The 16,026-nt window shown below is 46.3% G+C and overlaps 1 protein-coding gene across 2 annotated transcripts in view; it reads left to right on the top strand.

Moving 5' to 3' along the window:
- The window catches only part of B4galnt2 (beta-1,4-N-acetyl-galactosaminyl transferase 2), a 30,053-nt gene that overhangs the window by 7,632 nt on the left and 6,395 nt on the right, over positions 1-16,026 (top strand). For both annotated transcript variants that reach the window (XM_013037753.1, XM_013037754.1), the window contains exons 2-6: positions 6,449-6,643; positions 8,073-8,210; positions 9,541-9,647; positions 10,430-10,467; positions 14,355-14,535. In XM_013037753.1, the coding sequence (XP_012893207.1) occupies positions 6,449-6,643; positions 8,073-8,210; positions 9,541-9,647; positions 10,430-10,467; positions 14,355-14,535 (659 nt within the window). The remainder of the gene's footprint in view (positions 1-6,448; positions 6,644-8,072; positions 8,211-9,540; positions 9,648-10,429; positions 10,468-14,354; positions 14,536-16,026) is intronic.

The raw sequence follows: 16,026 nt of genomic DNA, 5'->3' as shown, positions 1-16,026 counted from the left end.
CACATATATATGTTGGATAAAAATTATATATATATATATATAATTACATATATATATATAATTTTTATCCAACATTTCACTAAACCTTTTTGGTTATTATTTTGATACACATAAAATGCTACTTCAGGTGGGGCACCAGTGGCTCACACCTGTAATCCTAGCTACTCAGGAGAGTGAGATCTGAGGATCTCGGTTCAAAGCCAGCCCAGGCAGGAAAGTCAGTGAGACTCTTATTTCCAATAAACCACCAGAAACTGGAAGTGGTGCTGTGGCTCAAGTGGGAAAGTACTCGCCCTGAGTTGAAGTGCTGAGAGACAGTGCTCAGTCACAGAGTTCAAACCCCACGACCGACAAGAAAATTTAAAAATAAAATGTTACTTCAAAGTTACTTCCTCCCCACCCCCACCCCTCCATACCAGGGTTTGAATTCAAGACCTTAAGCTTACCCAGCTTGTGTTCTAACACTTAAGTCACTATTCCAGCTCAGTTTTTTTTTTTTTTCCTGATATTGGAGTTTGAACTCAGGGCCAGCTTTTTTCCTCAAGACCAGCCCAGCTTATTGTTGGTAATTGGAGATAGAGTTTCACAGATTTCTGCTGTGCTGTCTGTGAACCTTGATCCTCTTTATCTTTTTTTTTTTTTTTTTTTTTGGTTGGGGCTTGAACTCTGGGCCTGGGCGCTGACCCTGAGCTCTTCAGCTCAAGGCTAACACTCTAACACTTGAGCCACAGCGTCACTTCCAGCCTTTTCTGCTTATGTGGTACTGGGGAATCAAACCCAGAGTCTCATGCATTAGAGGCAAACACTCTCCCACTGAGCCACCTTCCTGGCCCTATCCTCTATATCTTAGCCTCCTGAGTAGCTAGGATTACAGACGTGAGCCACTGGCACCCAGTTTACTATTTCAAACTGACAGGTAGAAAACAAGTATTTTCTGTGATCTATGTTTATTCTTGGATCAATCATTTCTTCATATTCTGCACATTTATTGATTAGTATCTTGATGTTTTGCGTATAAGTTAATTAAGATGTTTAAACATTTCATGGCCACCTTCTTCCTCCTCCTCTTCTTCCTCTTCTTCTTCCTCTTCCTCCTCTTCCTCCTCTCTCCCTGCCCCCCAGTACTGGAGATTGAACCTCAAGCCTTGCATATGCCAGGCAATTACTCTACCACTGAACTGTATACCACTAGTTCCACATGCATATTTCGTAGGAAGAGTAGTTGAATATTATCATTTTTTATTTCAGGACGTTTTCACTGTGCAAATATTTTTGAAAGTTTTAATGCATATACAAACAGCTAAGTCTATGCTTCTTTGCTGTCAGACTGACTTGTTTCATATACCAAAAAAAAAAAGTGTGATAAAGTATTCAGAAATAAAGAGCTATGAGCTACTTTCCAAAACAGAAGGAAAATCTCAGCTAACTGGTTTCTGTTGAGCCTAGAGATAGGCTGACATGAACTTTGCTGCCCTGGGCAGGGAAGTGGTGAGCTCAGCCTTCTCCGGCTATGGCTCTAGCTTCCTTCCAGTCTCTGTGAGTCCCGAGACAAACTGAGTGCATGGAGTGTGAGGTCTGCCTGGTGCAGTAGACACAGCCTTGTCTGACCTGAAAGGGACATGCCGCACTGACAGGATACGGGTGACTGCTTCATTTCCTTATTTTGACATTGGCTTTATAAATTGCATTGTGAATCTTTCTGTCCATTTCTTCATTATAGTCCAACTTAGGATGGCAAACTCATGAAATTATCATTTTAGCCAGACTGAAGTACATAAGCAGGGCAGTGGTAACACTGTAGAACATTTAGAATTATCTGATAAGAACTGAACATTTATTCCTATTCTCCAACATACAACAATTCCTGCTAATAATTACATTACTAAATGCTGCCAGATTGGGTGAATTGTTAATCCAGGAACTTGCTAGGTACCAATGACTGACACCCATAGCTACTTAAGAGGCTAAGAGAGAGATTAACATGGCTCAAAGTCAGCCCAGGAAAAAAGGATCCAAAACTCTACTTCCAAAATAACCCACAAAAAGCTGAGCTAGAGGTGTGCCTCAACTTGTACAGTAATAACCAAGCAAGCATGAAGCCATGAGTTAAAACCCTAGTACTGGGGAAAAAAAAAATAAGTTCAGAAAGTAAGAAAGTACATGCTGGGTGCTGGTGGCTGTAATCCTAGCTACTCAGGAGGCTGAGTTCTAAGGATAGTCGTTTGAAGCCAGCCTAGGCAGAAAAGTTCCTGTGAGATTATTATCTCCACGTAATCACGCAAAAACTGGAAATGGAAGGCTGGGAATGTGGCTTAGTGGTAGCATGCTTGCCTCACATGCATAAAGCCCTAGCTTTGATTCCTCAGTACCACACACACAGAAAAGGCTGGAAGTGGCATTGTGGCTCAAGTGGTAGAGTGCTAGCCTTGAGCAAAAGAAGCTCAGGGACAGTGCTCAGGCCCTGAGTTCAAGCCCCAGGACTGGCAAAAAAAAAAAAAAGAAAGAAAGAAAGAAAAAAGACTCGTATATATATTCAGAAATTCCTTTAAAATAAATACCTTTTGCCAGGTGCCAGTGGCTCACACCTATAATTCTAACTACTTAGGAGGCTGAGATCTGAGGATGGAGATTTGAAGCCAGTTTGGGTAGCAAAATCTGTGAGATTTGTGCCAGGCACTGGAGGGTCATGTCACCAGTATTGTGCTAGGACCAACACAAGTGAACACACATGCACACACCAAAAAAGAAAGAAAGAAAAAAGAAATTCTTGCAGGTCTCAGTCTTCTGAGTAGTGAGGATTACAGATGTGAACCACTGGTACCTGACTTGAATTTCTTTCTTTATTCAAAAATTGGTTGGGGGTGGGAGGCATCTGGGAAGGTGGATCAGTGGTAGAGTGCTTGCCTTGCATGCATGAGGTCCTGGGTTTCATTCCTCAGAACCACATAAGGAAAAAAAGCTGGAAGTGGCACCATGGCTCAAGTGGTAGGGTACTAGCCTTGAGCTGAAGAGCTGAGGGACAGCACCCAGGCCCAGAGTTCAGCCCCTATGACTGAAAAAAAAAATTGATTGTGGGGCTCAAAGTCGTGGCCTGGGCACTGTCTCTGAGGTGCTTTTGCTTTGCTCAAGGCTAGTGCTGTACCATTTTGAGCTACAGCTGCACTTCTGGTTTTTTGCTGGTTAACTGGAGATAAGAGTCTCACAGGCAAGGGCTGGCTTTGAAGCACGATCCTCAGATTTCAGCCTCCTGAGTAATTAGAATTACAGGCATGAGCCACTGGTGCCCAGCTGAATTTCTTTTGTTTTTTTTTTTTCCTTTCTTTTTCCTATTTCCTTTTCTTTTGCCAGTTCTGGGGCTTGAATTCAGGACCTGGGCACTGTCCCAGAGCTTCTTTTGTTCAAGATTATCACTCTGCCACTTAAGCCACTGCTCCAGTTCTAGCCTTTTTTGTGTACATGGTACTGAGGAATCGAACCCAGGGCTTCATGCATACTAGGCAAGCACTCTACCACTAAGCCCCCTTCTCAGCCTCTGAATTTCTTACGTATCAATAAGATTCTAACATGGGGATAGATGTAAAGACAGAAAGTTCTGGTAGTGAGCCTGGGGTGTTTTTTGGTTAGGAAGACTAGTTGTCAGGAATGATCAGTGGATACAGAATGGGACAAGTGTGTACTGGGGTGTGGGGGGGGGGAGACATCAGGACAAAGTGGGCAGAACCAACCAGACCTTTTCTTTTTTCTTTTTTGGTCAGTTGTGGGACTTGAACTCTGGGCCTGGGCGCTGTCCCTCAACTCTTCAGCTCAAGGCGAGTGCTCTACCACTTGAGCCATAGCACCACTTCCAGTTTTCTGAGTGGTTTATTAGAGATAAGAGTCCCATGGAGTTTCCTGCCTGGGCTGGCTTTAAACCATGATCCTCAGATTTCAGCCTCCTGAGTAGCTGACAGGCGTGAGCCACTGACGCCCAGCCCAGTCAGACCTTTGCCACCACTCACCACTGGAACAAAGGACATCTTTGGAGTAGGAAGGGCTTCTACTTTGCTTTTGCAAATCTTAGGCAAATTTCTCTGATCAGTCTTTGGGTGGATCATATTGGGAGAATTCCTGGAGAAATGATTCCAGCTCAGTTAAATTGAGTGTATCATGTCAATGTACTTGCTAGAATAGTACTGATAATATACTATTGTGTGGTTGTTGTTTTTTTGGTTGGTTGTGGGGTTTGAACTCTGGGCTTGAGCGCTGTCCCTCAGCTCTTCAGCTCAAGGCTAGTACTCTACCACTTGAGCTACAGCGCCACTTCCAGTTTTCTGATGGTTTATTGGAGATAACAGTTTCACAGACTTTCCTGCCCGAGCTGGCTTTGATCCGAAATCCTCAGATCTCAGCCTCCTGAGTAGCTAGGATTACAGGCGTGAACCACCGGCGCCCGCTTTTTTTTTTTTTTTTTAATGTTGGTAGTAGTGCTTGAATGCAGAACCTGAGTGCTGTCCCTGAGGATGACATTCTGCCATTTGAGCCACAGTGCCACTTCCAGCTTGAGCTACTGACACCCATCTCATTTTACTGTCTCATTTACACACACACACACACACACACACACACACACACTTGGAATAATCCATGCATTTTCCTCTTGTGGTGCTAAGATTAGAGTCCAAGATCTTGAGCAAACTAAGCAAGTGTTCTCTCTATACTCCCATTCTGGAACTTTTTTCTTTCTTTCTTTTCTCTTTCTTCCTTCCTTTTTTTCTTTTTTCTTTTTGCCAGTCCTGGGGCTTGATCTTGGGGCTAGGGCACTGTCCCTGAGCTTCTTTTTCTCAAGGCTAGCACTCCACCACTTGAGCCATAGCGCCACTTCTGGCTTTTTCTGTTTATAGGGTCCTGAGAACTCCAACCCAGGGCTTTATGCATGCTAGGCAAGCACTCTACCACTAACCCACATTCCCAGCCTCCATGGAATATTCTATACTATTTTTTTTTCTTTGCTGGTTCTGGGACTCAAACTCTGGACCTGGGCATTGTCTCTGATCTCCTTTTGCTCAAAGATAACTCTACCACTTGAGCCACAGTGCCACCTATGGCTTTTTTCTGTGATAAGAGTCAGACTTTTCTGCCTGGGGTAGCTTTGAACTGCAATCCCCAGATTTCAGCCTCCTGTGTAGCTAGGATTATAGGTATGAGCCACCTGTTGCCTGCCTGGCTCTATAATAGTTTTTAGCTAGGCACTGGTGGCTCATGCCTGTAATCCTAACTACTTAGGAGGCTGAGATCTGGGGATTGCAGTTCAAAGCCAGCACAGCAGGGAAATCCATGAGACTCCCAGAAGTAGAGCTGTGGCTCATTAAGTACAGAGCCAGCCTTGAGTGAAATAGCTAAGGACAGCACCCAGGCCTTGAATTCAAGCCCCAGAAATGGCACAAAACAAAAGAAGAAAAGAAAAAGGAAAAAGAAAAGAAAAAATTGAAACAGTTTTGCTACATGGCCCAGGCTGTCTACCCAATTCACAAATATTCAGTACCAGCATCATGACTGCTAGGATTTCAGGTGTGCACCACCATAGCTAAAAAATAATATATATATATATATATATATATATATAAATAATGTGTGTGTGCCTAATCTGGGACTTGAATTCAGGGCATTGAGCTCTTGCTTGTTTTTTTGCTCAAGGTTGGTGCTCTACCACTTGAGCCACATCTGCACATCTGGCTTTTGTGGGTAATTGGAGGTAAGAGTCTCTTAGATTTGTCTGTTCAGGCTGACTTGTGAAGAAAGGATTTGGTAAGCTCCAGAAAAGTCTTACTGTCCTTAGATGATTACTTTTTTTTTGGGGGGGGGTCCGGTCGTAGGGCCTGAACTCTGGGCCTGGGCTCTGTCCCTCGGCTCTTCAGCTCAAGGCTAGTGCTCTATCACTTGAGCCACAGCACCACTTCTGGCTTTTTTCTTTTTCTTTTGCTTATGTGGTGCTGAGGAATCGAACCCAGGGCTTCATGCATGCAAGGCAAGCGCTCTACCACTGAGCCACCTTCCCAGCCCCAGATGATTACTTCTTGATTTCCCTTGATTGTGTCCACATTTGATTTATTTTGGCTTATATTTAACATCTTCATTAGATTTGAATGCTCACTGGTTTTTTATTTACCTTGTGTTCACATCTGATTTGCTTTCTACTTTGTTAAGATTAATTGCGTGCACCTTGTGTGGTTGGGGGTTTATAAGCTGCATGTTAATTGCATTCAAGGCAGTAGAGCTTTGCTCCAATAAAGACTCCAATTTCAGCTCTTCTTTTTGGTGGCTTCTCTGTTCTCGGGACTGGATCTACCATACAACACTTGGAACTGTGATCATTAGATCTCATCCTGAGAGGCTGGGATTACAGGCATGAGCCATTGAAGCCTGGCAAGGAGAAGAACTTAATGTACTTTGCTTGTTTGTGTCCCACCAGGTTCAGATGCCGATGGCTCCTCAAGATATCAGTGTTAAGTTTAGGACTTGGACTTGTTTTATTTATATTCAGCAGTGTGTTCCTCCAAGCAGAGTTCTTCAAGTCAGAGCTGCCGCAGCCTGCTTCCAGTGGCCCAATGCAGAAATTTCTACCTGAGAAGCATCTCAGGAGGCTCTTCAGCTACGAGGGGATCTGGTGAGGGAGTGCTCTTTCTCTGTCTCTCACTGCAGTCCTCCTTGCCTTCTCTTCCTTACTCCCCCTGGGGTGGATTAGGCTCTTCCATGCCCTTTCTGCAGTTTGCCCCTTCCTAACCTGGGCCAGTTTCCTATTGTATATTCCAGACGAGGACTGGTTGGTGTACACAGTCTCTGTTCTTTGTAGTACTCTGCAAAATCTCTTAAAGCTCTGGAGGGCTGTGTGGCCAAGACCAGAGGGAAAACATTGTCCTGTGTGTGTGTGTGTGTGTGTGTGTGTGTGTGTGTGTGTGTGTGCACGCGCGCACATGCGCACACACACACATGCATGCTTACGTACTGGGGTTTGAAATCAGGGCTTGGGTACTGTCGTTTGTTTTTTCACTCGAGGCTGAAGGTTGTACTCATTTGAGCCACACCTCCACTATCAGCGATTTGCTGGTTAGAGATGAGTCTTATAGACTTTTTTTGGGGGGGGGAGGGGGGCTGGGCTGGTTTGGAACTGTGATTCATGTCTCAGCCTCCTGAATAGTTAGGATTACTGAGCCACAAGCTCATGGATTCAAGTTTAAAGAAGCTGGGTACAAGGGGGGCGGGGGAGGATAACAATGTCAATAGGAAATGTACTTAAGCCAGGCACCGGTGGCTCACGCCTGTAATCCTAGCTACTCAGGAGGCTGGGTTCTGAGGATCGTGGTTCAAAGCCAGCCCAGGCAAGAAAGTCCATGAAACTCTTATCTCCAATAAACCATGAGAAAACCAGAAATGGTGCTGTAGCTCAAGTGGTAGAGTGCTAGTCTTGAGCTCAACAGCTGAGGGACAGTGCTCAGGCCCAGAGTTCAAGCCCCATGACGCACCAAAAAAAAAAAAAAGAAAATGTACTTATTACCTTATTCATGTAACTGTAACCCCTCTGTTCAGTATCTTTAATATATATATATATATATATATATATACACACACACACACACACACACACATATATGCTGGGCACAGAGGATGATTTAAGAGAGGGCCTTGGGCTGGGAAGAATGTGGCTTAATGGTAGAGTGCTTGCCTAGCATGCATGAAACCCTGGGATTCCATTCCTCAGTACCACATAAAAGCCAGAAGTGGCACTGTGGCTCTAATGGTAGAGTGCTAGCCTTGAGCAAAAGCAGCTCAGGGACAATGCCCAGGTCCTGAGTTCAAGCCCCAGGACTCAAAAATTAAAGGGAGGGGCAGTATTCCTCTCTCCTTCCCTTCTTTCTTTTTTCCCTTCTTCCCTCCCTTTCAATGTCTCTTAGAAGGGGGCACTGTAGGGTCTCAACCAATTAAGATAGCTGGGGATGTGGAGAAGACATTTTTCAAGGTGAATGCCACACTTGGGGAGACTTCATCCAATTGCCCACCTACTCGGCCCTTGGTTACAATTCTCTTGTTTGTTTTAGGCTCTTCCCTCAAAATCAGTGCCAATGTAGAACCCATGGAAAACAACAAGGATATAACTTTAAGAGCGCCTACAATGAGAAGGAACTCCCAGAGGTGGATGCCAGGAGACAGGCTGAGTTTGAGCACTTTCAGAGGAGGTAAAGAGGCCCTCAGGAGAGCAAATGCAAATGCACATCCTCTCTGTCCTGAGGAAGTGAGGGGTCCTGAGGAAAAAGGGCGAGACTTTCCCCTCTTGAGAGGCCCTGGAAGTCACTGCTTCTATAAGGGAAGGCAATTGAACTTGTACTCACGGCCACAGGGAGTGAGTGCCTAAATGGAGATTGTCTGTCTCCCATCTCCACCTCCTTCCATGGCTGATTTTGGAGAATTGTAAGTCTAGTTCTATCTTCATACTAATTATAGGAAAATAATCCCCCCCCAAATTGTAGGACAACACCACCATTAAAAAATTGATGGGTGGGGCTGGGAAGGTGGCTCAGTGGTAGAGTGCTTGCCTTGCATGCCTGAGGCCCTGGGTTTGATTCCTCAGCACCACAAAAGCCAGAAGTGGCGTCGTGGCTCAAGTGGTAGAGCGCTCGCCTTGAACTGAAGAGCTCAGGGACAGCGCCCAGGCCCTGAATTCAAGCCCCAGGACTGGCCAAAAAAAAAAAAATATTGAACTGTCAACTGACAAGCCAGTAAAATTTAAAATGACTCCCTGTAACTTGAGGGGATAAGTGAGGTTAGGAGAAATGGAGGAGGACAATGGGAGTGGTGACAAGATATAGTCACAAACTGATGTGTTGAATTGAAACCGTTTTGGTTTTATTTCTGCCGGTACTGGGGCTTGAACTCAGGGCATGGGCATGGTCCCTGAGCCTCTTTGTGTTCAGGGCTCTGCCACTTGAGCCACAGCACCACTTCCTGCTTTCCCTGAGTAGTTCATTGGAGATAAGAGTTTCACCACTTTCCTGCCCAGGCTGACTTTGAATGGTGCTCCTCATCTCAACCTTCTGAGTAGCTAGGACAGGTGTGTGCTACTGGCAGCTGGCTCTTTTTCTGTGTGTGTGCTGGTCCTGGGCTTAAACTCAGGGCCTGGGTGCTGTCCTTGAGCTTTTGTGTTCAGGCTAGCTCTCTACCACTTGAGCCACAGCTTCACTTCTTGTTTTTTGGTGTTTAATTGGAGATAAGATTCTCATGGCAAGGCTTTGAACTGTGATCCTCAGATCTCAGCCTTCTGAGTAAGATTACAGGTGTGAGCCACTGGTGCTCAGCTTATTATTTTTTCTTATTTATTGTGATTTGTAAATTTTTTCTGTGTTTTGTTGTACGCTGCCTCATACCTTTGTGAAGTAGGGTTTGGAGAAGTGGTAAAGTCATAGAGTTGTGGAAGGACAGACATCAACAGTGTACTTTTGATTTCTCAGTGTTGTCAGGGCCAGGGGTCTGTGCACTGGGGCAGATGCTCACCTTTGCATTCTCCTGCAGAGAAGGTCTGCCTCGCCCACCACCTCTGCTGGCTAATCCCAACCTCCCCTTTGGATACCCAGTGCATGGAGTAGAAGTCATGCCCTTGCACACAATTCCCATCCCAGGTAGGTTCAGCTGCATCCTGACAGGTGGTGGGAAAGGTTCTGATCCCTTTTAGGCAAAAGGAGGGGGAGAAAGCTGAGTGCCGGTGGCTCATGCCTGTAATCCTAGCTACTCAGGAGGCTGAGATCCGAGGATCACAGTTCAAAGCCAGCCCAGGCAGGAAAGTCTGCAAGGCTCTTATCGCCAATTTACTACTCAAAAAGGGGAAGTAAACTGTGGCTCAAGTGGTGAGTGCTAGCCTTGAGCTGAAGAGCTCAGGGACAGTGCCTGGGCCCTGAATTCAAGCCTCATGACCGACCAAAGAAGAGGGGAGCAGACATCACTGCATACCTGCAGAGAATGGCCGCAGCCGCAGATCTACTGATGGCCCTGGGAGCAAGCAAATGTAGGCCACCACTCTGGACATGAGTGACATTTGAAAAGATTTTGTGTGTGTGTGTGTGTTCATGCATGCGCTGCTACTAGGGCTTAAATGCAGGGCCTGCATACTGTCCCTTCATTTTTTTTTTTTCTGTTCAAGGTTGGTGCACTACCATTTGAGCCACAGCTCTACTTCTAGCTTTTTTTTGGTGGTTAACTGGAGATGAGTCATATGGACTTCCTGCCTGAGCTGGCTTCAAACTGTAATCCTCAGATCTCAGCCTCCTGAGTAGCTAGGATTACAGGTGTGAGCTCCTGGTTCCAAGGGACTCAAGGAAGTGCAGGAGAGCGGTAAGGGAGAGCCTTACGGTGCCTTGGTGTCCTCTCAGATAGCACTGTTTGTTCTTTTCCTTGTGTCCCCCAGGTCTCCTGTATGAAGGGCCTGATGCCTCAGTGTATGAGGTAAGAGCATCTCCACTTCCTAAATCCTGTCCTCATTCCCCTGACTGGCTGCTCCCAGGTTTGTTTTTTTTTCCCCCAACTCCTGAGGCTTGAATTAGGGGCCTGGGCACTGTCCCTGAGCTTCTTTTGCTCAAGGCTACTAGCACTCTACCACTTGAGCTACAACTCCACTTCTAACTTCTTTTCTAATTTATTGGAGATAAGAGTCTCCTGACTGGGCTGGGAAGGTGGCTCAGTGGTATAGCACTTGCCTTGCATGCATGAGGCTGGGTTCGATTCCTCAGCACCACATATGCAAAAAGAGAAAAGCCGGAAGTGGCGCTGTGGTGCAAAGTGGTAGAGTGCTAGCCTTGAGCTAAAGAGCTGAGGGACAGCGCCCAGGCCCAGAGTTCAGGCCCCACGACTGGAACCAAAAAAAAAAAAAATTTTTTTTTTTGAGTCTCCTGACCAGGCTGGATTGGGACTATGGTCATCAGTTCTCAGCCTGCTCACAGTTTTTTGTTTTTGCTTTGTTTTTGTTTTGTTGGTTATGGCCTTGAAGTCAAGGCCTAAGTACTGTCCCTGAGCTCTTTTGCTCAAGGCTAGCCCTCTACCATTTTGAACCACAGCTTCAGTTCTGGTTTTCTGGTGGCTAATTGGAGGTAAGAGTCTCAGGGACTTTCCTGTGCATGCTGGCTTCAAACTGGACCCTCAGATCTCAGCCTCCTGAGTAGCTAGGATTATAGGTGTGAGCCACTAGTTATGCACAGTTTTTTTTGTTTGTTGGTTGGTTAGTTGGTCATGGGGCTTGAACTCTGGGCCTGGGTGCTGTCCCTCAGCTCTTAAGCTCAAAGCAAGTGTTCTACCACTTGAGCCACAGCGCCACTTCTGGTTTTCTGAGTGGTTTATTGGAGATAAGAGTCTCATAGAGTTTCCTGCCCAGGCTGGCTTTGAACTGCGATCCTCATATCTCAGCCTTCTGAGTAGCTAAGATTACAGGCTTGAGCCACCAATGCCCAGCTTGTGGACAGTTTTTTTTTTTGGGGGGGTCTGGTCGTGGGGCCTGAACTCTGGGCCTGGGCGCTGTCCCTCAGCTCTTCAGCTCAAGGCTAGCGCTCTACCACATGAGCCACAGTGCCACTTCCAGCTTTTTTCTTTTTGCTTATGTGGTGCTGAGGAATCAAACCCAGGGCCTCAGGCATGCAATGCAAGCACTCTACCACTGAGCCACGTTCCCAGCCCCCTTGTGGACAGTTTTTGACTGAACCCATATCCTTGTCTAGATGAAATATTATGTGAGTCCAAGGTGGACCTGGGCAGGAGGCAGGGCCTAAGTTTTCAGTCACAGGGGTGGCTGGAGGGAGGATTTCAAAGACCAGGTGAAACAGTGGTCCACTCTTTGGGAGTTTCAGTCCAGCCCCCGAACTCCTCTAATACCCTCCCCCCCCAAATGTTTGCGAGACTCTATTTCATCCAGTGGCTGGGCATGGTAGTACACACTTGTCATTCTAGCAATGCAGGGAAGGGATGTCAGAACAATCCATAGCTTAGTATTGAAGATATCAAGTTTGAGTTACTCGTGAGCCTTTCTAGCAAGGTGACTAATCAAGCAGCTGGATCTTAGAAGAGATAAACTGGGACTGGGAATGTGGCTTAGTGGTAGAGTGCTTGCCTTGCATGCATGAGGCTCTGGTTTTGATTCCTCAGCACCACATAAACACATAAATAGTGTTGTGGCTCAAGTGGTAGAGCTCTAGCCTTGAGCACAGAGAGGCTTAGGGACAGAGGCCAGGCCCTGAGTTCAAGCCCCAGGACCAGCAAAAAAAAACAAAAACAAAAAACAAAAAACAGAAAGAAATAAACTGGGCTGAGTGAGGCTGCTCATGTCTGTAATCCTAGATACTTAGAGGCTGTGTCAGGGCAGGAAAGTCCATGAGATTCTTATCTCCAATTAACAAGTAGAAAACCAGAAGTAGGGGCTGGGAAGGTGGCTCAGTAGTAGAGAGCTAGCTTTGAGCTGAAGAGCTGAGGGACAGCGCCCAGGCCCAGAGTTCAGGCCCCACGACCAACCAAAAAAAAAGAAAGGAAAAGAAAACTAGTAATGGAGTTATGGGTCAAAGTGGTAGAGTGTTAACCTTCAGCTGAAGAGCTCAGGGACAGTGCCCAGTCCCTGAGATCAAGCCCCATGGCTGAAAAAAAAGAAAAGCAAAAAGAAAGTGATAAACTGGAAACCTGCAATGGATGACCTATAAAGTGGAGATGGACTTCTCTAGCAAGGATATATGCTACAAGGGGGGGTGGGGAAAGGTGGTAAACTGGAAAACTCCTTTGGAAGTTGGAGTGAGGTGGAGGAAGGGTTGACATGCAGAAGTAAAAGCAGTAGCACCGGTGGCAGCTTGGGAAACCGAGGCAGGAGCCAGCATTGAGCCCAGGAGTTCAAGTCTAGCCTGGGAAAGAAACATAATGAGAACAGATCGCCAACCAATTGCTGGATTAAGAAGAAACCTAACAAGATGGTGTCTACAAGCCAAACGTTCGCAGGGATGGAGTCTTTAAACTTAAAGGTCCCCAAATCTTGAGGTGAAGAGGCTAGAGGTGCAAACCCCTGCAGAGCCAGTTCTTGTATCTCTGGGGTGCCTCTGATGCTGGTATTCTTTGCCCCCTGCTGGCCAGGCTGGGGACTTGCACTTCCTGAGAGCAGATAGGTTCCCAATCCCTACAATTCAGCAATATCCTGGTTGAGTGATTGTTAAATGTGTATAAAGTATCACTTGGGCCAGGAATCAATGGCTCATGCCTGCAATCCTAGCTACTCAGGGGGCTGAGATCTGAGGATTGTGGTTGGAGGCCAACTGGGGCAGGAAACTGTGACTCTTTTGTTGGTGGTGGTGATAGTCGTGGGGCTTGAACTCTGGGCCTGGGCACTGTCCCTGAGCTCTTTCAGCTCAAGCTGAGTGCTCTACCACTTGAGCCACAGTGCCACGTCTGTTTTTTTGGTGGTTAATTGGAAATAAGAGTCTTATAGACTTTACTGCCCGGGCTGGCTTTGAACAACGATCCTCTCAGATCTCAGCCTCTTAAGTAGTTAAGTTAGGATTACGGGTGTGAGCCACCAGTGCCTGGCCTCTAGGAGACTCTTATCTTCAATGAACTACTCAAAAAAAAGCTGAAAATGGGGCTGGGAAGATGGCTCAGTGGTAGAACACTTGCCTTGCATGCATGAGGCCCTGGGTTAAATTCCTCAGCACCACATAAACAGAAAAAAAAAATCTGAAAGTGGCACTGTGGCTCAAGTGATAGAGCACTGGCCTTGAGCAAAAGAAGCTCAGGAGGGGCTGAGAATGTGCCTTCATGGTAGAGTACTTGCCCAGCATGCATGAAGCCCTGAGTTCAATTCCTCAGTACTACACAAGCAGAAAAAGCTCAAAGTGGTACTGGGGTTCAAGTGGTAGAGTGCTAGCCTTGAGCAAAAGAAGCTCAGGGACAGTGCCCCGGATCTGAGTTCAAGCTACAGGACTGGCAAAAAAAAAAAGCCCAGGAACAGCACCCAGGCCCAGAGTTCAAGCCCCAGGTCTGGCAAAAATAAGTGAATAAATAAAAACATAAAGTGTCACTTGGGAATAATAAGGATGTTCTAAAGATTGATGATGCTGATTCATGGTACAGCTTTTTGGGGCTTGATCTTAGGGACTTGTACTCTTCTTTGGCTTTTTCACTCAAGGCTGGTGCTCTGCTGCTTGAGCAACAGCTCCAATTCTGGCTTCTGGGTGATTAATTGGAGATAAGTGTCTTTAAGATCTGTCTGTCTAAGCTGGCTTTTGAGCCTTGATTCTCAGATCTCAGCTAGGATTACAGGCATGAGCCACTGGTGGCTGACAATAATGTGAGTATACTTATTGCCACCCTAGGTCACCTTGAAAGCTTCTCTGGGGAAACTAAACACTCTTGCTGACATCCCAGAAGATGTGGTGCAGGGCAGAGGCCAGAAACAGATGACCATCTTGACCAGGGATCGGAAGATTTTGAATTTTGTCCTCCAACACGTGACATACACCAGCACAGACTACCAGCACAACAGGGTAGACATGGGTAAGAGCTTTTGATTGTGCAGTGCTTAGGGAGTTAGAAAACACCTCTGGGCCCAGTCGAAATCTTCTGGCAAGCCTAACCTGCTTTCAAGATTCTTCCTTTGCAACTAGGAAGCAGTGCTGTAGCTCAAGTGGTAGAGCATTAGCCTTGAGCTGAAGAGTGCAGCAACTGTCCACAGGCCCAAAGTTCAAGCCCCACTACTGGCCCTACCCTCCCCCCCCAAACAACAACAATAACAAAGAGTCTCATGGACTTTTCTGCCCAGGCTGGCTTCAAACCGCAATCTTTAGATTTCAGCCTTCTGAGTACCTAAGATTACAGGCAAGAGCAACTAGTGCGAGGCTCCTTCTACTTTATTTAGCCAGGTGCTGGTGGCTCACGCCTGTAATCCTAGTTACTTAGGAGGCTGAGGTCTGAGGATCGAGGTTCAAAGCCAGCCCAGGCAGAAAAGTCTGTGAAACTTTTATCTCTAATAAACCACTAGAAAACCAGATGTGGTGCTGTGGCTCAAGTGCTGGAGTGCTAGCCTTGAGCTGAAGAGCTGATGGACAGTGCCCAGGGTCAGAGTTCAAGCCCCATGACCGACTTAAAAAAAAAAGGGAGCTAGGAAGGTGGCTCAGTGGTAGAGTGCTTGCCTTGCATGCATAAGGCTCTGGGTTCAATTCCTCAGCACCACATAAGCAGAAAAAGGTGGAAGTGGCGCTGTGGCTCAAGTGGTAGAGCGCTAGCAAAAAAAAAAAAAAGATTCTTCCCTTGCATCTGTTTTGAAGCCCAGACACTTAGCTTCCCAATTACAATCCCTAATACCATCCCAATATTGCAAAGAGCCTCACAGAGTCACTCAAGGAGGAAGCAGATGATTCACACTGCTCACTTTGTACCTTGTGGACACTCAGCAGAAACCAACTGTGTTGGTCAAAGGCTGGGGAGATACAGCTTGGTGGTAGAGCACTTGTTTGACTTACTATATCAAATACCAAAGACCAGGTTTACTTTGGCCTACAGCCTTGGAGATTTCATTCCATAGTGGGTTGGCCTCTTTGCTTTTTGCAGGAGATAGAGCAAAATCACATGGCCAGGAAGCAAAAGAGGACAGAAGAGGAAGGGGCTAGGTCTCATGGTCCTCTTTATTGTAGACACGTCCACAATAGCTGAAAGGTCTCCCACCAGGCTCTACCTCCTAACAGCATCATGCTGGCAAACAAATCTTTACTACACGGACCTTTGGTGAATACTCCAAACCATAGCACCATCTAATTCTGTTAGTCATTGTCTTCAAATCACAAAGCTGAAGTCTCCAGCTGAGAGGGAGCGAGTCTGTGCATCTATATCTTGTCTTGGGCACTAGTGGAAAGAGACGATGTAGGAGGGAATCCCAATTCCAAGGGCATGATTTGGGGCTGGGAAGGTGGCTCAGTGGTAGAGCACTTGCCTTGCATGCTCGAGGCCCTGGGTTCGATTCCTCAGCACCACATAAGAAAAAAGAAAAAA

The sequence above is a fragment of the Dipodomys ordii genome, unplaced genomic scaffold (assembly GCF_000151885.1).
Source record: "Dipodomys ordii isolate 6190 unplaced genomic scaffold, Dord_2.0 Scaffold7, whole genome shotgun sequence".
NCBI classification, from domain to species: Eukaryota; Metazoa; Chordata; class Mammalia; order Rodentia; family Heteromyidae; genus Dipodomys; species Dipodomys ordii.
This window is presented reverse-complemented; position numbering and strand designations above follow the sequence as displayed.